The sequence below is a fragment of the Ptychodera flava genome, chromosome 6 (assembly GCF_041260155.1).
Source record: "Ptychodera flava strain L36383 chromosome 6, AS_Pfla_20210202, whole genome shotgun sequence".
In the NCBI taxonomy this organism is placed as follows: Eukaryota; Metazoa; Hemichordata; class Enteropneusta; family Ptychoderidae; genus Ptychodera; species Ptychodera flava.
The window spans coordinates 41,172,827-41,200,814 of NC_091933.1; the positions used below are offsets into that span (position 1 = coordinate 41,172,827).

Sequence of the window (27,988 nt, forward strand, 5' to 3'; positions counted from 1 at the left end):
CATGCTCTTAAAGATGACCTCAGTACCTAAGTTGGAGACCTTATTTGCTTCTGTCATTCTTGTTTTTCCTGGTTTAAATATTTCTCGAATGGACCAATTCAAAACGAATGTGAGCACATAGTGTCCTTGACGGTGTTTTTTGTAAGTTGGGTTGTTGTGTCTCATGAATTCACAAATGTGAAACAAAACAAAGTGTTCAAATTCAGTAAACTGTATATATGAAGTCATTGTAACGTGTTGATAGTTACTGATAATTGTTGCATTTCCATCTAACTTTCAGCAATTTCAAGTAAATTTTAAAACATTCCGGCTGTCCAAATGTTTATTTGCTATAGCTTTTATAACCTCTAAAACAATAACACAATCCACAGTGGAATTTCTGAGATATTAACTTTATCTGTTTATTACAATTCAGTTTTTTACTGTCAATCTTATATAAAAATATTCTTTAAATTTACAGGTATATACAGGTATTAATAGCAAAAAGTTTATATTTTGTATAAAATTTCCAACACACAGTCAGCTGACACAAAACATCCGATATCTTTACATGAAATAATTGGACTAAAGAAAAACCTGTACACAGTGGATATAAAATATGACTTCATTTGTATTATCAGTTTTAAATTTATACAATATATGTACCGTAATTTAAATTTATTTTATTGCAACCCCTAAATATATAAAATTTAATCTTACAGCAGGAAATCACGCAAATGTTTTGTCACAAGAATTAAGTTAATAACTAGCTGTACATATCTGATTCTGGAATGATGCAGAAGGTAGAATCTTTACAAGATTTATTTGTTTCAAGGTGGAATGAACTTAAATTCTTTCAAAATTCAACATTGGAAATCTCATTGCAGAGACACCATTGCAAATCTTATACTAGAAATACTTGAATTTCTGAAGTGAAGCTGCGTCCCAATGGTGATCACTGCAAGGAAACTGATACCACCTTGTGTAAAATTGAATTTTGCATAGTTAGAATTCCAGACCAATTGTTACACAAGTGAATGCTGTACTATGAAATAATACAAATGAACACTGTGGTGTTCACCCAAGCCCTGTACATAGGTATGTACTCACCATAGACATGATACAATGGGGTTGGGCCAAACCCTGTTGGTAATAGGGTTGAATTAACAAAAAGTTGCTCCAATACTTTCCCAAACTTGGCCACAGCTTCAAATGGGAGTCTTTGGGAAAAAATTGATGATGACAATCATTGAGACTCTGAAAATCTCTGAGAGGCGAATTTAATGAACTTTAGGGAGGCATCATGGGCCAGTGGCTAGAGCAGAGAACAAATGATCACAGGATGGTGAGTTTGAGCCCCGCAGCATGGCTGTGGTGTTGTGTCCTTGAGCAAGGCACTTTATTCCTCTTTGCTTCTCCCCACCCAGAAGTGATGGGTACCTGGTAGGACAGTGGTTGCAATGTGTGCATTTAGTTCTGCTGAGCTCACTGGCTGCACATGTTCGCTGTTGTTTGCTCCCCAGTTGAGTGGTATCATATTAGGTCCAGTGACCAGGGATAATAATAATTGTAAAGCGCCTTGAGTACAAGGACTAGTGGATATATGCGCTATATAAAAACCCATTATTATTATTATTATTATTATTATTAAATCAAAGACAAATTCACAAACATCTAGAAAAAGGTTAAAATTGCACATTACATGGCTGCATCCTTGCTGGAGTGCTTTGTTGTTGAAATTAAAGCCTTGGTTTAAAATATGAAGTCAACCTCTACATAAAAACAAACACACAAACATTAGACACTGACCAAGAGCAACCTAGGTGTCTGTAAGCCGGAGATGAACCTACCATTGGTCTCCATTGGCTTGGTAAATGTTAAACAGTTTTGTAGAACTTATCTCTTGAAGTTAAAAAATCTCATCAACTATACAAATGTTAAAAAAAGACATACTGCCATGGCAAACAAATCTGAGTGTACCCTTTGTTGACAAGGCAAGATATGTATACAAGCTGATATGTAATGTGGTAAACAAAAACAATTACAAAACCACTCAAATTTTACTGAAAGATACACAAACTTTGCTTCAGAATGCACAAAATTAACATTGCAAAGTAACAATTAATGGTACTTGTTTTACACTGGATTGCGGTAAGCTTTGTCTCAAAATATCAATTCTGGTGATGGACCAAGGGCAGAAACTATCAATTTGATAGTCTGTGATCAGAATTGAGTCAGTTTGTCAGCTTTCATATCTATACAACTGACAAATCATGGCATTGTAGAGTTTACAAATGATTGAAAATTACTTTATAGAGATTATGTCATGTGACACTTGCATGATACTTGCAAATGTATGGAATGTAATTTCATCAAAAGTCAAATCTGATATGATTTATATCAAGCAGCTAATAGTCACTATAACCTAACTTACTGATTTGAAGAAATCAATGGATATTGATTACAAAGGGAAGACAGACAAAGAATTTAACTGATCAGTACCAACTTGCATAGTCTGATAAAACAATGGTAAACTTCAACGAAAAAGCCAACTACCGTACATGCAGCTGAAAGCAATGGTTATTTCAGTATTTGGCAACTATGCCTTCACTGACCCTGTGAATATCTGCTGTAAGTTTTAGAAAGCTGATCATTAATTGGTTGATGATTCAAGTTTCTTAATCCTTGGACAAGTTCATCATTCCCAGGACTACTGCTACCGGAATAATTTTTGCCCTGGGAGCCACAGAAATCCATTATATCAAACTGTACTTGGCTGATGCAAATTTCCAAGCTTCAATGTCATACAACCACCATGACAGTACGGTAATATCTTTTAAGTAATTTAAATTGACTAAGTATGGATCAGAATTAAATACTTTTGCCTAAGCGAGATGAAAGTTGTTTTGTAATGTAAATACTAAAGGTCACACTTCAATGTTCATTACAGCAATATCAACTTATATATCTGATTTACAAAAATTTGTATTTGGCACGAGTTCTGTCATGACAAAGGCAACAATTTTCACAGCCCAGATACTACATATCTGCAAATCAATCAGTTTCCATGACAGGTATTGATATTCCATTCCACAGAGAGATGGAAACCAATAACCATAAGATTTTCATAGACTGATTTGTACAAGCTATTGTATATTTCATCCTACATAACTTATAGAATAGAACAACAGACAGATGATGTCTGCCTTCTGGGAAGAAAACCACTTCCAAACTCACTGATATCATCTTCAAAATAGTCGTCATCCTCATTTTCCACGTAGTGTATCTGTAACATCAACAGCTGGCCAATGCGAGTTCCGCCGATGATGTTGTAGTATTTGATCTTCATAGCTGTGACATTGGAGTACACGTACTGTGATGTTACTAGTGTGCCATCTTGCACTCGCCACAACTTCACTTGCTGTAATTCAAGTTAAGAAATCAAATGACGGGTTATCTACAAAAATTGTGAAATTGAGTGGTTGAATGTCCTCACTGAACTTCCATGATGACTTTCTTGTTCTTTTCAGAAATGATATTATTACATCGCATCCGATGAACAATGAGATGTACGTCCCACCGACAGTACAATGACTATTTGTTTACTTTTTGAGATTTGCTTTGGGCAGATTTTTGTTTGATCATTCTCTATGGAAGAAAGTTTGCAAGTTTTCCTGACAAAAGGCTATATTTACAATGATATACAGGAACTTAATAGAGTCAATGATTTTCAATTTCACTGAACACTTGGAATGGTGTACCAGTATGTTGTAACTCCTGATGCAAGCATACAGTTCAACTGACACCATCAATGACTCAAGACCTAGTGATTGTGATGAAGTGGCTTGGTAAAAAGGCATCAAAAAAAGGCAATGCTTGCTTTGTGGGTCAACGGCATGCAAATACAATACTTGAGGACTGTTCAAATACAATACCTTGTCAGATGCTGCACTCGCAATGAATCTGCCATCATCAGAGAATGCCAGATGGTTGACATCAAATTCAACATCACTCTTACCCTGAAACACAAGATATCATGTGATGCATTTTAGCACATAAAACTGTAGTCAATACAGTGTAATAAATAATTTAATAAGTGTTTGACTGTCAAATTAGCAAACTACATCTTCAATGAAATACATATTTTGTGATGGAAACATCAAAGCGTACAAAATACATCAAACTGAAAATGATACAGAGCTTGCATTGTTAGATCCAGAACAATTTCAAATTTCAACTGATCGGCCCCAATAGATATAGGTTGAAATGACAAGGACAGCCGGTGTTTTTCCTTTGCGTGACACAATAGATTTGGTGGCTGGGTGAAATATGATGTGAAAGTAACGTCACATCAAAAAGAGGGCTGTGACAATAATGAAGAAAAGAGAGACTGACCATGGTGATAGTCTGCAGTTTCTTCCTCTTTCCAATGTTCCAGATGATAATAAATGGATCCAGAGCAGACGATGCCAACATCTTGCCATCAGAACTGACAACTAAACACTGTATTGATGATTTGTGACCTTTCATTGTTTGTGTTTTGTTGTTTTTGGTGTTAAACACACAAAGCACACTCTCCCTTGTTCCATAGATCATAGTGTTTGTGTCGGCCAATGCAGCACATGTCACATGTTTGGTGGTGGGAGCCAGCGCCACCATGGATTTCTCTCTGATGCTCCACAGGGACACGGTGTTGTCAGCACACACGCTGATGAAGTGACTGTCACTTTGGTTGAGATTCAGGTGTCGGATGGCATTGCTCTGCTCAGGAAATATGTGCATGCCCTCTCCACTCTTGATGTGCCACAGAATAACAGTCTTGTCTGCGCCTCCACTGAGAACATATTTGTCATCATGTGTGGTGATGAGGCAAGTCACTTCAGCGGTGTGTCCGACTAATGTGTACTTGTCTTGTCCATCCTCAACGTCCCATACCTTCACATCCTGAGTGTTGTCTGCCCTGTACACTACATACAGACAGTTTGACGTCACAGCAACAATGCCCGACTTGTCAGGGAAAGTTTGCCGTTTCTCTTTAGCCTGTTCAGGTGAAATGTTCCACAGTTTGATATACTGTGATTTCAGTGATGCTGACACGACGAGATACTTTGCCAGGGCTAGATGAGAGACGATAGCTTGCTGGCCTTCAAGAGAGTGTACCATTTTACCAGTGTCGGCTTCCCAGACCACCATGATGTCATCCCTAGCTCCAGTGACAATGTATTTACTGTCATATGTGACACATATACAGTCAATACTACTGTCATGACCTGCAAAAATCAGTTAAACCACAGTTCAGAGTTTGGAACAAACTCGTTCACGCCAAAGATTTCCTGTTTACCACGCTACATATGCTTCTATATCAAAATGCTCATTACTGGAAAATATTCTCTAACCGGCAGTGAAAAAAGCATTCTTTGTTAAAAATCAAAGTGCGGAATCATACCACATGACATACTTGTCATACAATAAAACATTCTTATTGCTTCCACAGTATACAAATAAAAAAAGTCCCCAAAGTTCTTGAAAACCAGATCACATCCTCTTGGTGGACACCACCCCAAACTAAACTCATTTCCAGCAACGTCTGGTATCTAGTCACATAAGCTGTGAACACATCCCTGTTGATACTTTCAACCATCTCACCTGAACATGTATGAAGCAGCTGACCATCTTTGATGTTCCACACCGTGAGTTGGTGTCCATTTCCAGTGGCAAGGTAAGTTTCATCAGGACTGACACAAACCGAATACACTGCCAGTTGATTGGCACTGCTTAGTTTGTGTATTATTGCACCACTTACAATGTCAATGACAAGCTGTAAGCCAAAATAATACTAAATCAGCTTTTGATGTTTTTATCAATTTTGTTTGCCAACTTAGTTGCTTACTACTAATGAATGGAACATCAGCAACATTCAACAACAGCAGCAATGTTACTGCAGTTCCAAAACCATGTGTGGTACAGAATGCACCAAGGGATTTGGTTTTTGGATACTCAAATGCTTACAATACTATTCTGCTATGTTGCTTGTGTGGATTACAGCCTACAGAGTAACTGAATTTTTCACCCTCATTTGTGAAAGTCAAACATCTACTTTTCATCAGCTGCCCTTTTGAATTTCAAATACCGGTATTGTAAATTTTAGGAACTTTGTTTTGCAAATCCCAGAGTAACTTGTATTTGCTTGGTGACCCCTGATTTTTTATTCTTGAGGTGCATATTATCCTAACTTGGCAAAAACACTGCAAATACCTATACTGTTTTTATTTACAAACTGAGGTACACTAACACTTATTGGTATCGATAAAATGTTCACACATTCAACAGTTCAACTTCTCGAGATCTCACCGAAGTTTTGTCTCTGGATCCACTGACAGCATATTTTGAAGACACAGTTAGACACGTGATATCATTGGTATGGTCCGTAATGTTATGCATAATCTGTGCAGTGTCCATGTTCCATATCCTAACAGTAGTGTCATCTGATGCACTGACAATATACTTGTCATCTGGGGTTACTTTGAGGCAGGATATAGCATTGGTGTGTCCCTTCAATGTTTGTAACCTCTTTCCTTCAATTATGTCATGGACCTGTATACATGATAACAAAATTTTTTAATCTTTCAAGAGCCAGATGTCAAAAGTTTTTAAGCAACCTTCTTAGTTTTTTGTTCATCACATGCTGCTTTGAATCTCATTTTTACAGAAAATTAATTGAAAAAATCTCAATTTATTTTCTTGGAAGATGAGTCAGCAGCCAGTGATTTCTGGATGTTAGATAATGTGTTTACAACGAAGTAAAAGAGTATAATGAAAGCATATAGCATTTGATATGTCTAAATATTATTTTTTTTAAAAGACACCAATACAAATATAAATACAATGGACCCTAATCAGTCAAACAAAATGTGCACTGCTTAAATTTGATTACACTGCCGACACATTTCCCAATTGATGAGATAAACTCACGACATTAATTTGGGCTTACAACAAAGGCAAATTATCAACCCTTTGATCTTTCCATGTTTCAAACTGGATGTATCATTAAAGGCCAGGGACAAGATCCCAAGGATCAAGTTTGTTTTAGTCTAAGAGGATTATGGAGTATCACAGCCTTTTGTTGTCCATTGAAACTATAATCTAAAAGTAGCTTTCCCTGCAAGACAATCTGACGCCGGCACAGGCCTTTAACAAAGACAGACTTTATCAATCTGGATGCATCATAAACACAGACTTACACTAATATTGACATTGTCCACAGATACTGCTCTACAGCTGTCATGGGTTGTGGTAAGCGGTGCATGGAGGTAATAGTAACTATGTATTTCTGGTAAGCGATGGATGATCTCACCGGTACGGAGACTCCAAACAATGAGTGAATCATCAGCAGCTCCTGATACAAGCCATTTACCATTGTTGGTAATAGCAACACAGTACACAGCATCTACAAAGAGATGAAGTAAGGAATAATCAGTCACTACTTGTCAATATGTAAGACTGTGATGGATAAATGGATGGATGGATGGACATTGGCACTTGGGAAAGTTTCAATGAGACACTTTGAGTTCTAGTATGATTAACATAAATATTCTGGTATTAGGCAGAGACTAGAGGTATTAATTGGACTTGGGGATGAAATGTGAAAATGGCATCCAACCTTGGACACAATTGAATTTAAGTTGTCTATTGTAGTACCAAGTTGTTGTGGGGTAAATTTTTGTGTGGTAAATTTTCATGATGTACTGGGATGCCGGTTTGGATCCAACAACTCATTATGAAATTGTACTAACACTTAAAAAGAAATGTTAGTGTTTATTAGTTGACTTTATAATTCAAAAAGAAATGTCAATATCAAAGAAAAAAATTAGTTATTATTTTAATGCTATACCATTGACAGAAAAAAGGTCAGAAAATTTTCCGTATTAAATCTTTTATGAAATTTTCATTTTTAGTAACTGATGAATAATTTGTAAACCTCAAGGGCAGAACACTGCAAGGTTATGACATGATAAAAAAGAATCAAAATAAAAGAGTTTGCTTTAAAGGTTGATTCAAAAAATTTCAGACAGATATTGTCAGGAAAATAACAAATTTTTCAAAGATCGTTTACATGTGACATGTATTTAGTAGATAAACATGAAAATCCTGTTTTACTCTTCAGCACTGTGGCCCATTCAACCACAAATCTCTTAAAAGATTTAGTTTGAAATAAATTCAAATGACGCGCAAATGGCTTGTGTCAGTTTCCATCCTCTCTGATACAACACTGTCTTAAAACTACCACGAACAGCTTGTAACTGTAACCGCTGTCCATAATAACAATCTCTTGCCCATATCTACATTACCAACAGAGCATGAAAGACAAAAGCATAGTGTAGACACTATTTGCTGGAGACTGTAACAGCAATGAGAGTTCAACCAACTTTATCATTTGAAAGATGCAGATGAATGGAAGGATTTCTTACCTACATTTCCTTGAGCTGTAATAATATTAAAGTTGAAATACAGCATGGAATGAAGAAAGCAGAGAAATTACATCAATATGCAAGCTATACACATTGCTAACCCTCTCACTACACCCAGATCTACTGATTTTGTGAAATTTGATGTCACAGGTTTTGTAAGTATTGAAAATTATTCATTTTTACATTACATTGATATTATCTTTGAATTAATATCACCATTTTAGTAAGCAATAACAAATTTGTTAAAAATCTTTAACAATCTTTATATCCTAAAAAAAGTAAAAGTTTTCTTTTTTCTATTTCTCAGTTAAATTTGCTCATACAATTTCACTTTTAACAGTATTACCTGTTTCAATGTATTGAGTTGACCTAATTCGATAAGTGTTTCATGTAATCTTATATACTGAAGTGAATTTAGAGAAATTCCATGATCACTTCTTTAAGGCTAATGTTCAGACAGAGAGCTATAATGATAAATGTGAAAGAAAATCTATACTTCATTATCAGTCGTGAAACATGTTAATTGTTGACAAAAGTTATGATATTGTGTCTAATATGTCACGGTTTAAAGTTCAAAGTTCATGCATACAGTATTGTTACGACAACGGTATCAAAAAACTACACCTGATTTCATAATTTCTGCACAGCATGCATAATTTTGAGTCTGATCACACTGTCGTGCAATCACAATGAAAATGTTTCAATGTAAAATGAATTCCAAATCATTCTTACAGTTTTCTGATTTAAGAACTACACTAAATCCCATTTTGGACACTTGTACAAAGTAAAACTGGGTTGTGAGAGAGTTGGCTAGAAATCTTGTGCAAAAAAAAAAAACTAAAATGATGGTGAACCACACGTGCAAAATATGAGAAAATGCATTTAATGCCTAATTTAGTGGCATGAGGTAATTAACCATGCAAGAATGCGCTATTCTGACAGAAACAAATAATTCTACTGCAAGGTATCAGAATAATATAGCACTATAGCATTGCCAACTGACTAGTAAGCACAAACGTTGAATGAGTGGCCACTAGAGGATTTTCTGTGACCTGTGAGGGCGCTGTTGTTCTGAGCTTCATGTCAAACGATACATGCATTCACGTGAAACAATCATCTGCCATTTCGCCATTTAAATATTGAATATTACTATTTCCTTGGGACATAAGACATAAACATCCTTTTTAAGACAAAATGCAAATTTACAGAAAGTCATGATATTGCTGATGAGTGAAGTGTCAGCAACTATTGAACAAAGTCATTTCATTGACTAATCCTCGAGTTCTTCAAAGACCTTTTGGAATAAATCCACTTTAAATACAACCAATGATTACTTGAATTTTGAAGGTATGTGGTATCCTGCTAGAAAAACCCAAATAGCATTGTAACATGTACTATCTGTACTCAGTTATCTTCAATTCTATCCAACTTGCATACCGAACAACATGTCAGTCAAGATATATGTACTCAACACTGAATGGCATTTCTGTACCATAGTGTATTATATACATGATATTACAATTTTATAGAACTCATTGCAACACCTATACAGATAGATTATATGTTTACCAGAGTGTGCCTGTAGAGTGTGTATAACGTCATCGTTCTCTAGATCCCATATTCTGACTGTGAAATCTCTGGACGCTGTCACAAGCAACATATTTGCCTGGTTAATGGCCATGTCAAGAATGTCTCCTGTTGAAAAATAAAAAAATAACAGATCTCTTTTACAAACTGTGGCTGCAGTCACTGAGCAATGGCTCTTGACATAAATACTGAAGAAGAGAGAAAGACATTAATGACAAAAGTGTGAACATACCTCGATGCCCAATAAGAGTTGTTCTGAGAGGACCCCCTGGGGCTGGGAAACACCCCCTCTGTGGTGCCAGCACAGAGTGACGGTATCTGTTGCACCAATCCTGAGTTCCATTCACCAAACTACCGATGCATCTTGGGTACTTGTCCACAAATTGAAGAAGTCGTCCCAGGAATTCCAACCCTAAATACTTGTCAACATCTTTGTGTGTGGAACCAGCAGCGAATTCTATAGTTGGTCGGGCTAGTCTGTTTTTTATCAAAAATTCAACAAAAAAAAAGGAAAGTTAAGTATAAAATATACAGATAGAATCAAGTACCATAAATTTGCTATGACATTAAGATACTGACTCATTACTTTGGTACAAAAACAGTCCCTCCAGACTATTTGCAGGGACTGTGGGTAAAATAACCATTGCAGGAATAGAACGTACCGGTAGTAATTACAGATCCATATTGAGTTTGATAATAAGCATTGATAAAATAAAAGTGCGACAAGTATTGAAGAGGCTATGAAAGATTTAAAAGTTGGCAAGTCATGTTTACACATGGCAAGATGCTTGTCAACCTGTTATACCAGGAGTGTAGCATACCTATTTATACTTGGCAAGGTAGTTTATGGTTGCAGTGAATCATGAGTTAGTAGTTGGGTAGCAGTGAAGGAATTATCACTGTCTTGACATCCAATATGAGAATTATAAAGTGGTACTGATGTATTCTTACCTCATAGCATCTCGTATAAGTTTAACTTCCTCACCAAGTTCAGTGCCTTGTCTCTCACTGAGAACCAAGTTCAAGTCTTCAATGGCACTCTGAATAGAAGCCGCGGAGACAACAGCATTGAGAAAGCCAAAGTTTCCGATAGCATGCTGTGGGAAATGACAGAAGAAAGGATTGTTAGTTTGTTGTTAAACAGAATCAGTAATGTGAAACATGTATACCCTTTGAGAGGAATCAATTACATCTGGATGAGAGAATGGCAATAGATGTGGTACATGTACACTGCTGGAAAATTGATATATGTGGTACACTGCTGGAAAATTGAGATAATTTTTTTAATCATGATATGTGATTCAGCTGACTTTAATAATCCAGTGAATCAACTGTCCTGTGACACCAGTATTTCCCTTATGGGAATTATTTCACTGCATGGGAAAAATTTAAAGTTAAAGCACAGAATTTTCTCACAGAATTAATGATTGTACCAAGGCGTATAAAGTGTGCCTGCAGAATGAGTGCTGATTCCTTGACATTCAGTTCTGGTGTCATCAAAGTCAAATTACTAATTAGCTAACCTTTGGAAAACTTTAGTATAATATTATACTGTACATTCAAACAAATGAATGAAAATTGGTGGCACATGTTCAATAGCACAACACTGGATCAAAATGGATGGACTGAGATTTGAACAATGATGATAGTTTCAAGAAGAACTCTTCACACACTGTTATCTATCAGGTTTATACAATTACCTCAATGAGTTGGTCATCATCACCGGCATACAGCAAATGATATGGCAGCTCCCTAAATTTTCTCATATTGTAAATTTTCCTGAACTTCATTGGTTGGATCGCCACTTTACGGTCAGCATTGTAAGTTTCCTTTCTCTGAGACAGGTAGATTGTCTGTAAAATGCAAATGTGGAAAATTTGAAGCCTTTAGTTTGTGGGTTTTCCTTGTCTTTAGCATCTCTATAGTCTTGCACTGGTGTCAGTTATATTTAAAATTATATGATTTATAAATATGAATAATTCATAATGACATGGCTAGGAACATCATGTCAGCAAAAGCAGCTGAGAAAGTTGTCAAAGAGGTTTGACAAAATTCATTCACTGACAGATATAAATATTACAAAGGTACCATCAGTGTACTTTTGTGGATAAATATAATTGTTTAGAACACATGAAACAGATACTTATATAAGCATGACAAACCTTTTTCACTCCGCTCCATTTTCCGAGGAAAAACTCTGCCAACACTTGGTGCCTTGCTTTCTTCGTATCATCTTTCAAATATCGGTCTTTAGCAGCCTCTATGAATTGTCTTTGAAATTGAAAAAAAAATTGAAAAAGTATTATTTGTGGTTTGCAAAACAATCTTGGTACTAAAATACATCAGCTTGTTTATTTTTGAATAAAAAACTAAGATTGCCATCTTCATCTGGAAAAATATTATCTCATAAGATTTGACTAAGAAAACACAGTGGCAGGAAGAAATTCTTAAAAATTTCTGAACTGTATCACTTCAGATAGAGTGTTTTTGATTCTGCAAGAAAAAGAAAGAAACTGGAAAAGGACTTGACAATTAGGTATAGTCCAATGAAAGTGGGATCCAAAGATGGTATACTCGGTGTTTTCCAGGGAAATCCTGTCTCACTCCACAGAATTAATGGAAAACTTCTTACCTATGATAAAGAGCCATAACACTTTTGCCGTTTGCTTGTCTGGTAACCAGGTACTCATTTAGGTCATACTTGAGTCTTGTCCACAGCAATGGAGGAATTCTAACCATGTCAGGATTGGGTGGTGACCAAAACTGATAGACATCGTCCAGCACTTCATCATCAATGCTGAGAACATCTTCCAGTTCTGCCTCACTCAAACCATTTCTATTTTGAGATGAATATTATGCATAAAGTATTTACTCATAAACATAATTAGGCTGAAATCAGACATAACACATCATTTGTAAATCAAGAATAATTGATGACAACACACCATGTATGTGATTTCTGAAAAAACTGATTTTTTTTTAAATTTGATTTTTGGTTTATTTTAGCAAGAAATTACTACTGTCTCTTGATATTCTAAATGGATAAAGCTAAATATTCAGACAATGTATCGTTTCAGCAAAAAATGTCTTTAATGTTAATTTACATAGACTGCAACTACATTTATGATGAATTATATCACCAGTATATTAATACAAACCTGGTGACGAAATGGAACTAAGCAACAAGTATATTTGAGTGGAAGGAAGACCTGACAGTGAATGCTTTTACTGTATCTTTGCTGCAGTTATTGCAGTAGCTATCTTTTCATGAAAACCTTACAGTAGCTGTGTTATTATCGAAAAAAATTGCCTTTTCAGCAAGTCTGTCTGTATATATTTAATACAGCTGTATCTCACCTTGCCGCTGTGATGTAACCCAAGGCATGGGATACCAGAGTTTCCCCATGAATTTTTTCTAGTCTGCCATACAGCAGCGCGATAGCGCTTCGTACAGAATCACCAAGGTCAAGGTCAGATATAGGTGTGTAGGATCGCCAGTAACAGGCTTGGTCAAAGGCAAGCTTTAGGAAGAGTGGCTGCCGACAACGAGAAAATGCTGGAAGAAAAAGAGGAAAAACTTAAGTCTGGCTATGATTAATTGGGGGTGAGAAAAGTAAATCCAGCTATACAACCAAGTCCTACTGTTTAAATAATTGCTTTACTATTCTATAATCAACAAGATCGGTAACATGGCAGAATATCATTTGACGGCCCTAGATTTCAGACTTACAATTTGTTCAACTCTGATCATTTTTATCACAACTGGAAGTTGTGATATAGAGGTGGTTTCAACCGGTGTTTGATGTCGTCCATTTCCGTAAACGACAAAAAGTCAAAAACTGCTGAACAGACTGCGTTGATATTTGATACCGATACATAGACTGGTTCCAAGGTTCCAATTCCGAAAAATGGAGCCAAACGGAGCGCCGGTTAGATAGTTTTGGGAAATTTCTAACCCCCTTTTTATCTAATTGATTTTAGGGGTCTTTCATATATGTAGTTTTGGAATGTACACCATCCTGCATTGTGGACTGTTTTATGAGTTGTTGAACAGAAATGAGGTTTTGATGAATGTTAGAAATATGCAGGATGGCTGATTCAAAGTATAAGAGATTTCTATGGTCTTTTGGGCATCAAAAGCATTAAAAAAAACATATTTCATAGTTTAGATTCTCACTTTTGAGATGACCCTAGGCATTTGTTAAGTAAACATCCTTGAGTCAATATACAGACTTTGACATTCCAGAGATTAAGTATCCACAACCTCACATGTTACAGTCTTTCACTACAATGGTATGGCCCAAACCCATTGTTATCAATGGAGAGTGTGGACCTGTCTACAGGAAATTGGGGTGAACAGGTTAGACAATGATGTTACAAGTTGTAGGTTAGTTATCAAGGTAGCACCAGCATAGAGTCCTGAGCATCTGTCCATGTGTTCTCACAGCAAATTACAGGGAAAAAAATTATTGAGAAGTTTCTCTCCTTTAAATAGAAGTATATTACAATTTAAACCTGTCATGGATAGATTGCTCTCAAATGATCTGAAACACAGTTACATGTATTGCCCATTAGCAACAAATCTATAGCAAGATTTATGTAAAGTTCAAGAACTTACACAAGGTATTAGACAAAAGATGACCATGACTTTGCTACTTTTCAACATTTATTTCAATCAGATTTCCCCAGCTTAGTGTATAATTTGTAATCTTAATTACTGTCAACTTAGCTTTACTAACTTATTCATACCTCATTATTCTTACACTACTGTTATACCTTATAACCACAAAATTTCAAGAGATGCATATATAATTGTCACTTAACAAACAATTTACAAATATGTCTTCTGCTTTTTCTCCATATACATATACATGTCTCTTTTCTCATAAAATGTGCTTAAAATCGCAATGTGAAAAATAGTCTTTCAGCTATATGTTGCTCATTGACTTCGTGGTCTGTCTAATTCACAGTGAGTGTGGTTGTTGATAAATGCCGATAATACTAGGCGGTCATTATGTCCAAGCGCCATTGGCGGTATTTTTAACATAATGACCATAGGTCATTATCACATCTGGAAGTTGTGATATAGGGTTAGCTTCAACCGGTGGTGGACAGTGTCCATTTTCCGTAAATGACAAAAAGTCAAAAACGGCTGAACAGACTGCATTGATATTTGGTAGAGATATTCAGACTAATTCCAAGGTTCCGATTCTGAAAAATGGAGCCAAACGGAGCAGCGGTGAGATATTTGGGAAATTTCTAACCCCCCTTTAACTAATTGATTTTAGGGGTCTTTCATGTAGTTTTGGAATGTACACCAATCCTGCATTGTGGACTATTTAATGAGTTGTGGAACAGAAATGAGGTTTTGATGAATGTTACAAATATGCAGGATGGCTGATTCAAAGTATCAGAGATTTTCATGCGCTTTTGGTAATAAAATTGATAAAAAACAACATATTTAACGTTTTAGATTTCTCACATTTGTTATGACCCTTAACATTACAGACTTGATGACATAACTAGCTGCTGGACCTGTTTACTGCGCGCATTGATTTAAAGACAAAGATCGTTTTATTTTGTAATAAGGACGTGTGATTTCGTAAAACATAGTCTATTAGCCTGGAAATGTGATTTGTGCGAATATTGCTTACCCCACTGACAAACAGTGTGGTTTGAAAATGGCTGGAATTCGCTACTTCGGGACTTTGTTTTCTGTGTGCATTTACTGACAAACTCCAAACCCGCAGCACCTACCCATTCAGTATTTCATGTACAGGTGTACCCAGAGATAGAGTAGTTTCACAATGTGCCAGTTGTGATCAAGTGCCATTGGCGCTATTTTTTCTACCAGTCTTACTGAAGGTCAGAGGTCAAGGAATGATCAATCCATTCAATGGTTTATTCTTAGTTGTACTCTAGTCACCAGCAAGGCTGAGCTAGCTCAGATCATGTATCCAGCAAAGAGAAAAATGTCACCTGTACTGAGAATGACCTTGATTGCATTAAACAAACCGTGACAAACACATTTTGTGCTCCATGCCATAGCCGGTACATTTAACAAATGCAGGAGATATAACTAGTATCTTCCTTACCATCTTTGAAGACTTTTCTTTGTTTTGGTGTTATCTGCCTATTTATCCGTGACATCCAGGTGTCAAAGATTTCTTTCCCAGCACCTTCTTGCAGCGGCTTGACCTGGAAGTAGTTGTTCTCATCAGGCATGCTTTGAAGCAGGTTTTCCAGGATGTTGTGCTCATTGGGAAGGGAAGACACAATTATACTGACATTTGGAGGGCACAACTTTGGAAGCCAGTTGCAACTGTACGGAGAGTGACTGTCTGACAGTTGGTCAAGGGAATCTATGAGGATAAGCAGAGGTCGTTTGGTTTCACTCTGTGATACCTCTTGCAAGAGTACCGGAATGAAGGCAACCAAGTCATTGTAACTTTGCCATATTGTTTTTGAAGGAACATCTATCTTGTAAACATGGCATATCTGCTGACATACACTGACCAACACCTGTAAGACAGAGGTGCTTTGACCAGATGTACCAACAAACCTGAGAACGGTCACACAGTTTTCCCCGAGTTCCTTGCGAGAGTTTTTGGCAAGCATGGCCATTACTGATGTCTTTCCACTTCCTGAGAATCCAAACAAAACAGCAGGTTTGTGCCCTGGTTTGGTATGCGTACTGGCCACATATTGGTTAATCTCACCAAGGAGATCCTTCCTACCACAAAACACAACACACTTGCTGACACAGAAATTGATATGATGGGCAATTTCATCTCGTAACTCACTACTGAAGAGGTTTGCCCATGGTTTTGACTTAAGTGCTTTATCTAATTTCTGCTTAATATCTGTCACAAAGTGCTTGCAGAACTGTTCCAGGTAACTTTCATGTTCAGGCACTGATGGATTAACACCGCCCTCCATCCACTCGACACCATAATAGTGGATATTGTCCTGTCGGAAATATTTCCTGATGAAGTTATTCCGCACATCCTCAAGCAAAGTTCGTTCCTCCTCTTTGGGTTTCCCGTTTTCCTTGACATCAGTGTATGTCTGTGATGCTGGATCTTCATCATTGATGTTATTCAAAGTCCTGATGAAACACAGACACCTCTGATCAACATCTTCCACTGTAGTTGCTGCTCTGATTTCAGCCTCAGTCACTACAGAAAAATATACAGACATGATTGTTAACCATCAACACAGGTAAAATTCTGTACAGACTTGTGATCAACATATGTTACAATTGCATCATAGCAATGCTCTCTTATTGGATACTTTGTTTTCCATGGTAAAAAAGTATTGATTACATTTGCAACTTAACAAGGAACACCGTTTCACCATATTTTTATTTTAACATATTAATAATAATTTATTGTTTAAAGACCACTACACACCTTGTCTCAGTGGTCTGTACATTACAGAAAATTACTGGAACAACATTTAACATACTTTTTTCATGAAACTTAAATCTTCATTTACATATCATTTAGTGCAAGCTTAGGAATATGTTTACATCACGAACAAAAATTTGATTTTATCACTTATCTTTGATAAAGCTCATCATGTCTTTTTTCCGCCTGTAACCAGTCTGGGTTATAGCATCAGGATATATGCAAGGTTAAACTTCTTCATTTGTCTTACACTGCCCCTCTTTAACTCTCAAATTGTTTAATTTTGTCAAAAAATAATAACTGCGACATAAAGTACCTACAGTATGATCCTACTAAGTACATGGATAAGATAGAATGACTCATGAAGAAAGGAAGACAGTAGTAAATTCAAAAACTAAAATCTGGCCAATTTGTGACTATGCAAATAAGTGTACATAAAAAGGGTCTCACAGAAATGTCAAAACACTGACAACAGTATATGTGTTTACCTATGATGATCTGAACGAAAATGTTGTACTAAATTTTAGAAGATGTACAATAGCTATTCAAATGTAAGGATCATTGTATGAGTTGATGGCTCACCTGACATGAAATACTTGTGTTTGGTTTCTTCGTTAATAAGACCATCATCAAAAGCTTTCTGGGCAGCTTTCCGGAGCAGGCATGCCAGTTTTTCAAACACCTCCATCCACAGCTTACTGTCCTTCTCACGAAGTTCCTTATTGGCTGGGTCTGTATCATCATAGTGTTGGAACTTGGTGGTGATTGGCTGCAGGACATAGCGTGGAGGAATTGCATTCTGGTCTGCTTTGTACCAGTTTTTGAAAAGACTAATAGAGGATTCATCTGCTGAGATACATTTACTCAAAATGTTGTACTCTTTCTCTTCAATCTCTGCTGGAAGAGGTCTGTAGCCATATCTTTGACCAAGGAAACACTGTTTGGGGAGAAAAATATTGAAACACTGATTTGAAAAAGAATTTACCATTTGCAAGACAAGAATGTACAAATAACAATAAAAGAGTTATTGTTGAACTGAAGACTAAATTGTCAAAAATGAAAGCTTTCATATTTTCAGGGATGTTATATGACTGTCTATGGGGTAACCATGTGACAAGGAAAGCAAAACTATCCCCATAATAAATATAATTTAATACTTAACAATGCAAAGGAAGCCACAAACTTTAGATTGATATATCTAGTCTAGTCTGAGGCGAGACCAGTCTTTCATCCTTCACTGCATATTTTGTGAAATGAGGCAACATTATCCATCTACTGTAGTATACATGTCTTACAGTACATCAGCAGCCAGCTAATATTCAAACATGTATGATACAACAGAAGTTGTCACTGTCCATATCATATTTGTTTTACAACTCGGAACAGCATTAAGGACATGGGAATAAAGATGACTTGGACAATACAAATACAAGAAAAATATTCCATCCCTCAAAGCATGTTGAGATACACAGTATTCAGCTTGTCAACTTAGCTTGTAAATTTGTAGACTGCATTTTATTGTTGACTAGTGAATTTGGTCTGGACTAGAATTCAAACAATAACAGTGTGGTACACAAAGGAAACTGTGTTGATAAGCCAATCAGTTAGTGTTTTTCACCATGCGTTGGGGAGTAGATCAAGAACTTGCTATTGACAAACAAAAGAAAATGTGAAAAAATCAGCGTACATTACAGTTACTCATGGCTGTTTAATCATAGCACAATATATTTTCCACAACAAACGAATATGTAAATCATGCACTGTTATGTAAATGGCTATCCTGTCTTGCTTTCCTTGCTGTGGAGAACTCTGATTACGTCAGTAAATTCTTTCAGATGACATGTTTCACTAGTTGTTATAACCTTCATAGCTACTGGCCAATGAGTTGAAAACCTGCATTTTAGTCTGAACAAACAATCTGAGTGTTAATGCAAACCATCGTCAGACACAGACAAAGCTGTTTCTCCAATGCCTGCGGTCAAATTCATTCTTAAAGATGGGAGTACAAACAATACACATGGGCCAGTAAATAGTTCCTGTGTTTCCACAACAATTATTTCATTTGACAATTATGTGGTTTTCATTGCGGAAAACAGAAAACCCTTCATTACTTTGGAAGTTTCTCCATAGTTTTAGACATCTATTCTAATTATTTGTCGTTGAATATTGCACATGTTTTCACACTGCACGAAAAAATGGGATTCACAGATGTGGTTGAGAGCCTGTGTGTTTGGAATGCATTGGAGTTACAAGATGGTGATAATCTTGTAATGGTTAAAACCACTTCAATAAACCCAGTTCCTTCAAGACAATGGATCATCATTGAATGATTATTAAGTGTGTTAGTTATGTCACGGTCAATTGTCAAATTGTGTTTGTTCAGAGATCACAATGGTAGAGTTTCTACATGTGCATAGATATATCTATTGTGCCTATACAGTACCGTACAGTGCTATGCTATGTCTGGTCACGGTCCCTCTGACCATGGTCTGGTGAAACATACATGTATCAAGTCCATGACAACAGTGTTTCACTATCCCCTATGTTTTGGGAAAGAGACTGACAATACACAGGTCTCATTGCATTCATCTACATGTACTGTATGACTTTTCCTGATCAAAATATCCAGGGAAAACTATGTCATTCCTACGAGTTGTTCTTATTGTGCGCATACAGTGATAAAACATAGATAGGAGTAAAATCCTTGAAACTTCTTCCAGAGTGATTTTCATAAAGGAAGGCATACAAAATAACATGCTTTTTGACTGTAGGAAAAAATAATTCATTTTTAATGTCATGCAAGAGAAAGGGGGGAAATGTCAACGAAATGAATGAATTCAAGGCACTGGCATCAACTTTAGATTCAGTGCATAGTAGCAGAATAATTCATTAATGACTGAAATTAGAGTGCTGGTAATGAACTTGGATCGATATTGACATATTACATTCATCTTTGAAGGCATGACCTATTTCACCTCACACTCCATGGAAACAAGATACAGTGTATAGGTTTGAACTACTAACGTATGACAATGAATTGTTCATGTGGCTGTTTGGCAAATTGAAAGCACTGAAAACATACTTATTTCTATTGAATACAACTCTGAAGTTACTTTTAACAATTTTTTTAGTGAAGGAAGTCCAAAAAACTTGAATCATTCATTGTTTCCTTGAACTACAAGTACATCAAGTTGAAAACGAAATTAATGAAAACCCTACTGAGTATGAAAATAGAAAGAAAGAATGACTGTAAAAGAGCAAATCAATAAAAAGCAGTGAAAATGGGCATGCTGATACGCCTGATAATACCAGTAGAAAGATAACCATGATTTCTGCATGTCAATATCAGTGTATTACGGATTGCCATGTGGACAAAAACTATGATTGGAAGTGTTATTCCTTACCACAAAATTTGGCCCAGCAGAGATTTGTTGACAAGTTTGGATTTCTCTGAGACAGAGAGCTGTAATACTGTGATCTACGGCAGATTCTGATCTCACACCCCATCTCATGTCCACCACCTGGAAATCAAAGCCCCGTCTTTGACACCACTGCTGTAAGGATGGATAAGCCTTCTGAAGCAAGATGTTTCGTTCTGCCACAACATCTGAAAGTTGTAAAAAAGAAAATTTCTTGAAGCTTTTTCAGTAAAAGCATAGTTTTCAAAAATGCTATTACTCTATGATCATTCAAAACTTTGTCATTATCTTGAACTTTTTCTGTCAGTGAAACGTTACCTAGTTGTTTCAGAAATATATTATGAAGCACCATTACATTTGCTGTAAGTTTTTAGATATCCAATATTTTTATTTTGCCTGCAATATACAGTATTTTGTCCAACCCCAAAATATTCATCAAATCATTGCCTGGCGTTCAATTTACTGATACCATATGTGTATAATGTTCAATGTTAGTGTTGACAAGTGAAGTTCTATCAGGACCAGATTTCGTTGTCAACAATAACATATTCTACACAATGTATTTCAACATACTCCTCTCAGAAGTAGGAAATGTACTAGTTTTATACGATGTAATATTGAAAATATTGTTAAAAGTTTCACTCAATTGTCTCTGTAATTTTTGGTCAAATGTAGGAATGATTAAATGCACCTTTTGGGTATTGTCTAATTTTTTAAACAAAAAATTTATGTGTACTGTACATTTCCCACAATATGTACTGGAACCGATGAATCCGGTACAAGATGACCTTTTTTCTACAACTGGGTTCAGTTGCATTGTTATAATCACCTACATTTCACCTTCAAGTATCGAATGAAAGGCCTTTCAGTTTTCTCCGTATTGAAACATGATAGAAAGCCTCCTTGTGCCCTAAGCCAATCTGATACCATGTCACTTCCATGGCAACTCAATTGTTTATGCTCTAACACAAAGCAGTTTCTGTCACACACCCATTTCAAATCACAATGAAAACTGGCACTCACTGTAAGGTGTTTTATTGCCATTCTGATAAATCTACAGGTGTATGACACATTAAGTTGTACTTGTACGGATAAGCATACAGTGTAAGTAGTCAGCCTTGACAATCACATTAAACAATATTGTTCATTGATTTCAACATAGATCCTTGCACCACAGTCTCATGATTTAAAATACTTCAAAATGAGTAATGAATTTTCACTTTCGCAAATGAAATCAAAAGTGATGTAGTTTCAATTTCAGGACGTCTGAAATATGTTTGAATATTCCTGTGCAGGTTTAGGCCAATATAGAAACACATCAAAGAAACTAAATTTATAAATATACAACAATATTAATAATAATCCAGCTCTGCTTGCTGTGATAAGGATCAATAAATGTCATGAAAGCTGAATAACTAGTAAAACTTTAGTGTATCTTATCTTTTTTCCTCCATGAATTTATGGTAAACTAAAATACTTTGAATGGTGACAAACTCAAATAAAATATTTTGTGTAAAATTTACTTCTGTGATTTCACATTCAAAACAGTTAAATTTATAACACCTCCCATATAATCATATATTTAAGCAATAAAGCACACCCAGCGATGGTATACCATGAGATTTTGACCAGTTCACGACATATATGCACGAGCGATAGCGAGTGCATATATGAAGTGAACTGGTCAAAATCGAGTGGTATACCTTCGCTGGGTGTGATTTATTGCTATTATATCATAACACTTTATTGAAATTCTCACATAGAACGTCAAAAAATGGATTTTGGCTCTAGCCGAGAACTCGCGCGTGTGCCAGCCGTGGTATATCACCAATATACCACGGTTCTTTTCGCGTATTAACCAATCAGATCGCTGCATTTGCGCCATCAGTCTGGTATGATATATTTCGTAATATCAAACGTTGGGAAGAGGGACTGTTCAGCTTCTGGCTCACTGCACAAAATGTACAATGACTTTTATCCAACAACAAGCACTGGTTTGATTAGAGTTGATCCTGCAGCTAGGATTTGGAAACTGAAACTTTATTGTACTGTGTTTATCATTTACAAAACTACAGAATCATGGGATGTTTACTAGACACTAGACAATCGCTGCATTTTCCCTATGGACAGTCCACACTCTGTTTACTTTAGCTAGTACAGGCTTATTTCCTTTCCAGATATTGATGAAGATCAAATTGAACTACAGAGATTGGGAATGTTATGATTGTGGCTAAGTTCTTGTGTACATGGTACCAGTATGTTCCATTATTGATGTTGGAATGAGGATATATGGTTCCATTGCTGTTGATACAAAAAGCAAAATGTTTCTCTTGGGAGCTTTTGAAAAGAGCATGGTGTTGTAAAGTGATGAAAAGTTTGGAAAGAATATTTCTTCTGGCCACAAAACCATATTTACACTCCTCAAGATCTAGGATATAGCATGTTCACACTGATTTATAGTTTTAGTAAATTATGTCACAAGTGCTTGGATATTTTGTTTCTCATCATTACTGTTAAGCCTTTGAGTGCTGTAATTGTTTCCACCAAAATTTAAAATTTTTAGTGCAACATTTTTACCAATTTCTATGAATTTTTCTGTAATTTTTTGATAATTTTGGACCAAATGGATATCACATTTAATTGGATACAGTTTGTTATAAAAATTTTGACAAAAATCAGAAAAAAATTGACTGGAGTATATTTTCTAAAGGTGACAAAAATTTACTTTGGCGCTCAAAGGGTTAAATCTTGGGTTTTGATGAGGTTTGAATAAAATATTAAATTGACCGAGATTTCAGGTTTAACATTTTTGGGGTTCAAGCCTTGTTACACATTAATTAATAGTTGATTTTGAGGAAGCCAAGTTTTTCTCTAAATTTACCTCAGTGCTCTGATCTGTAACCTTGCTTGCTTGATTGCCCTTCAAATTTTGAAATAGAAGATACTAAAATCTATTACTATGTTTTAACACTATTGTTAAAAGTCTTTCATTACCAAGAATAGGACCATGGCAACCATAGAATTTAGTGTCAATGCCATCACCATGGCATCAACTGTCAAAGATATCCAAAACATAACTCTCCATACAAGTACATCATGGCAGATACTTGTAGGTACAGTTATATTTAGTTAGCAATACTAGGCACCATAACGTGAGATTATATTGTCATGTATGTCACTGATTTTTGTCCCTGCTCACTTCACACACAAAAAGAAGGTATAAAGATGATTTTGCTAGAAGCAGAGAAAAATAAAGACTTGGATGACACTGAAACAAAGACCAATGCAAGCAATGAAATGCAGAGGAAAATTTATTTTGTATTTCTAATTTTGCTTGCATGTTTGTGTTGGCAATACTGAACACAATGTGTGTCACAAACAGATGAGATAACTTATAATGAATGCAATAAATCCTGCTTATGTACAAAGACATGAACAAAGTAACGGATAACTTTGACATTATTGACTTCAGCATTGACACAACAATCTACTTGTTTCAATAAGATTATAGCATGGACACCTGCTCCAAGGTCAATGCTTACGGCAGGTGATAATTAGCCTGATTTGAATTTTTTTTCATTCTATTAGTTTAAATATCAGTGATAAACATTATAAAATATACTTTTCCATCAAATATTATCTCTTTAATTCTTCAATTTAAATAATTGATAGATTTCAAATATCAGTTTTTTAACTTGGTAAAATGTTTGAGCAAGTTCTGTTCCATTTTTGTATTCTAACTCTATCAGTGTCTTAGCTTCATCCTGTGTTTTTGAAAACCTCGGCAAAGTAATTGAGGTTACCATGGGGATTGGAGTTGAGAGGTTGGGCAGCCTGATCGAGAGAATTGAAGTGTTATGAAAAGAATGGATATTGAAAGTTTAAGCTTTTTTGACAGAAACTTTGTAAATCACTGAGAAGATTTTTGTCAATTTTTTGTGAGAGACCACAAGACCACAATGAATGTACTGGTAAGTGAAAGTACTTGCTTGCAATAATTATTTCAGAGCCAGCAGATGTACATATACACCAATACAAATATTAAATCCCCTTAGAGTCAAATGGTAAGTCTGGAACCCTTTGTAAATTTTACTGTCATAACAACACAAAATTTCACACAACAGTCTGTAACTCACAGATTTACGATAAGACTTAGCATGTAGCTATACATTGCTACCTTATGCTAGCTGTCTTTCATTTCTGTCAAGTTTGAATGTGATTTTCATTCCTGTAAGTCGTCTGAAAGTAGTTACTTTATATCTAGCAAGTTTGTATAACCTATTCATGAACACTGTCTTTGTTGCATAGACAAATTCTCTGATATTGAAATTCATTCTCGATTACACATGACACTTTGTTTAATACTATTACGAGACGGAATATTTGAAGTATGTGTCTGTATGATGTACATGTAATATATAAATTTTGTTACTATTAAAATAATAAGGTAGGCATCACTGTGTGTTGATGCATTGGCTTTTTACCTGAACAAATGAGTTGAAAAAAATTACAAAGATAACACATTTCAACTTCTGGCCATGAGCATGTAAAGAACAATAATGAATTTTTTGGATTAGTACATTACTGAATGGAAACTGTTGTCGCAATGTTTTATGAAATCTTTGAATGAAAGCACAGTCTACAGGTAACAATGTCACAATGCATGTAGCTACTACATTAATCATCAACTGTAGCAGTTTCTACTGTCCATTAAAATATGCACAGATCAACTTTCACTGATTGGTTATTACTTGATTTCTGCAACAATGATTTGTTTACCAGAGTATTCATATTTATGTTCATGTACGTGTAACTTTTGATTGTTTATTCTCTGACAAAGCTAAAATATCTTACTTTGGGAAATCAAATACACCAGTGACCAGAGTGATCGAGTCCATAGAACTTTTACAAAAGCCAGGAAATCACCGAAACCATAGGCCCTATAGTGAGAGTTCAAATTACATGGTATTTCCAACTGTCATCCTTTTGCCTAGAATATAAATCTCCTGACTGATTCAGCGTAAGCTCAAACACATGCCTCTTTACATAAACTTGTATCAGCTATTGTGAAATGAGGGAGGTTTGTTTCCTCCAAAAATTGGAGAGGAAAAATATAGAAATATTCTTTTAATGAACAACTTTTAAAACAAACAATGAATACATCTAAACTGTAATATTCATGAAACTCGGGCTGCTTTTTGCAAAAGGAGCATAAAGAATATCAGAAAAATTCCTGAGTTGATCTATCTGTATTTCACAGTTTTACTTCTCTTTTTCATATCAGTACTGGCAATTCTAATCCATGGTAGAAAATTAACAACTAAGTTCATTGACTGCATTGATTTTCTGTTGACACAATGGAAATAGTATTCAGATGATAAAAGATAAATAGCCTTGGTAAATACTTCCTAACATCTTCAGATAACACTTTATCAATACCATAGTATAAAGACAGGTTTAGTTTACTAAATGTAAAGAAGTTTTATATGATGATGCCGTAGCGTTTTGATGAGGGCAATCAAACCACTACCCTCCATTTTCATGTATTTTTTAAATGCAAACTGGTTTTTGTGAGAATTTGTAACATAATTGATGACAAATTCATTGCTTAGATAATTATCGAGGGGGGGGATTAAAAAACATACAGGAATGTAAAGTAAGATAAAATGAAATTATAAAACAGCATAGATGTTCTCAAAGCACAATTATTATCAATTCTATTTCAACACTTTGTTTTAGTTACATAAACACTTACTTATCTCAGTGTTTTTAAATCAACTTCATTTGAAGAAGTGAAACCCTCAAAGAGCTACAACATTGCAGCTAAATTAGGCGTCATAGTCTGGTAATTACTGAATCATGTGGATGAAAACCTGAGTAAGTAACACCTCTTTATCATCTAAGTGGTTGTAACTAGGTGATAAATTGCAAAAGCAATAAAGTCAAAGGAAAATCTGTTGAAACACTGTAACTCCCACTAGTGTTAAAGACTCCAAGATCTATGGCCTGATTCTTTGAGGGTTTACAGCTCATTTACTGGCTGCTTACAAAAAGGTAAGGCAGTTATTGTGCTCATAAATTTTAGAACTTGGGCTAAATACCTACCTCCAAATGTTGAACTTATAAAGATGCGAACAATTTGAGATGGCTCTGGTGGAAGCTCAATAATGTGACCACACAGAATGCTCTCTTCCAAATCTTTGAGTTTCAGTGTTGCCATGCCGACAGCTTTCTGGACTTTCACACCATTACTATGGGTATAATTAAACGAATAACACGACGATTAGTAACAATCATGTGGTCGCCAAAAACTTCTACAATTGTTTCTTATTTACTTTTCCATGAACTTGGGAACATAGGATAAGTGTTCAGGCGTGTTAAAGTTATAATTTGCGTTTTTTTATGAAACAGACCGGCTGAATCAATATCAGTGTGTATATACTTATTTTGTATAAATTCAACAGCAACATGACTTAATTCTTCAGCCGACCCTGGTCGACGTGCTAGCTCAAAATGTCAACAAATTACCGGACAAGTATCTGTACAAGGTATAGTGCAGTGGAAGACTTGTGTCTCTTAATTCATAGAAATTTCATGTTTGGGGCACATCTGCATACTAACAACCATAGTCAAAACTCTCACCTGTTCTGCTGGTTTCTCCATCTAATCGTAGGCGTAATCAACGATACGCACCCGGTGACGTTACTAAGGCCTTTTACTGAGGAACTTCATTTCACCGCAGTCCCTCTATCCACCGCACAGCACCGTGTCAGTTTTCCCCTATAGGAAGAGAAACCTTTTGTGTGAGTGCTATACAATATAATGATCCCTTATGTGTATTGATATGCAAACAAGTCGACACTCTGTCAATAGTCACCAAGCCAATGTGGGGACAACAACAAAACAACCGACCCAATATTACCAGTGACATATCGTCAAAAGGTTCTTCGTGGGAATAACGGTTACAGATCAACGCAATTCACTGGACCAACTAATATGGTAAACGCCGTGAAATGTGCTCGACACATCAGGAACGCTATTGTACGCTCTAAACCATGACAGCGCCACAACGTGCAACATATTCAAAGATTTCCGCGCTGCAAAGTGTGCACGTTTAGCATTAGGC

General features: G+C 35.8%; 1 protein-coding gene across 2 annotated transcripts; it reads right to left on the minus strand.

Moving 5' to 3' along the window:
* Positions 1 to 376: 376 nt before the first annotated feature.
* Positions 377 to 27,939, minus strand: LOC139135814 (NACHT domain- and WD repeat-containing protein 1-like). Of its 2 annotated transcripts, none has more exons than XM_070703544.1 (19): positions 27,785 to 27,939; positions 27,556 to 27,642; positions 26,968 to 27,113; positions 20,848 to 21,050; positions 18,026 to 18,380; positions 16,130 to 17,212; positions 13,392 to 13,590; positions 12,667 to 12,870; positions 12,197 to 12,305; positions 11,735 to 11,887; positions 10,986 to 11,131; positions 10,267 to 10,511; positions 10,017 to 10,142; positions 7,221 to 7,426; positions 6,331 to 6,573; positions 5,626 to 5,797; positions 4,375 to 5,249; positions 3,915 to 3,998; positions 377 to 3,400 (listed from the first exon to the last, which is right to left on the minus strand). In XM_070703544.1, exons 3-19 carry the CDS (start codon positions 27,080 to 27,082, stop codon positions 3,152 to 3,154), a joined length of 4,767 nt encoding a protein of 1,588 aa, XP_070559645.1. In that variant the 5' UTR covers positions 27,083 to 27,113; positions 27,556 to 27,642; positions 27,785 to 27,939; the 3' UTR covers positions 377 to 3,151. The 2 variants fall into 2 exon arrangements, with proteins under 2 accessions (XP_070559645.1, XP_070559643.1); XM_070703542.1 differs by having other exon boundaries at positions 27,505 to 27,642.
* Between the last annotated feature and the right edge of the window lie 49 nt (positions 27,940 to 27,988).

Bases quoted from the DNA above. Each gene is read 5' to 3' on its own strand.
- LOC139135814 (XM_070703544.1), bottom strand. From the start codon at position 27,082: ATGGCAACACTGAAACTCAAAGATTTGGAAGAGAGCATTCTGTGTGGT. The intron at 13,591-16,129 runs GTAAGGAAGATA...TTTTTCTTCCAG, and splicing joins AAGAAAAGTCTTCAAAGATG to CATTTTCTCGTTGTCGGCAG. The intron at 6,574-7,220 runs GTAAGTCTGTGT...TCATGTATACAG, and splicing joins TGGACAATGTCAATATTAGT to GTCCATGACATAATTGAAGG.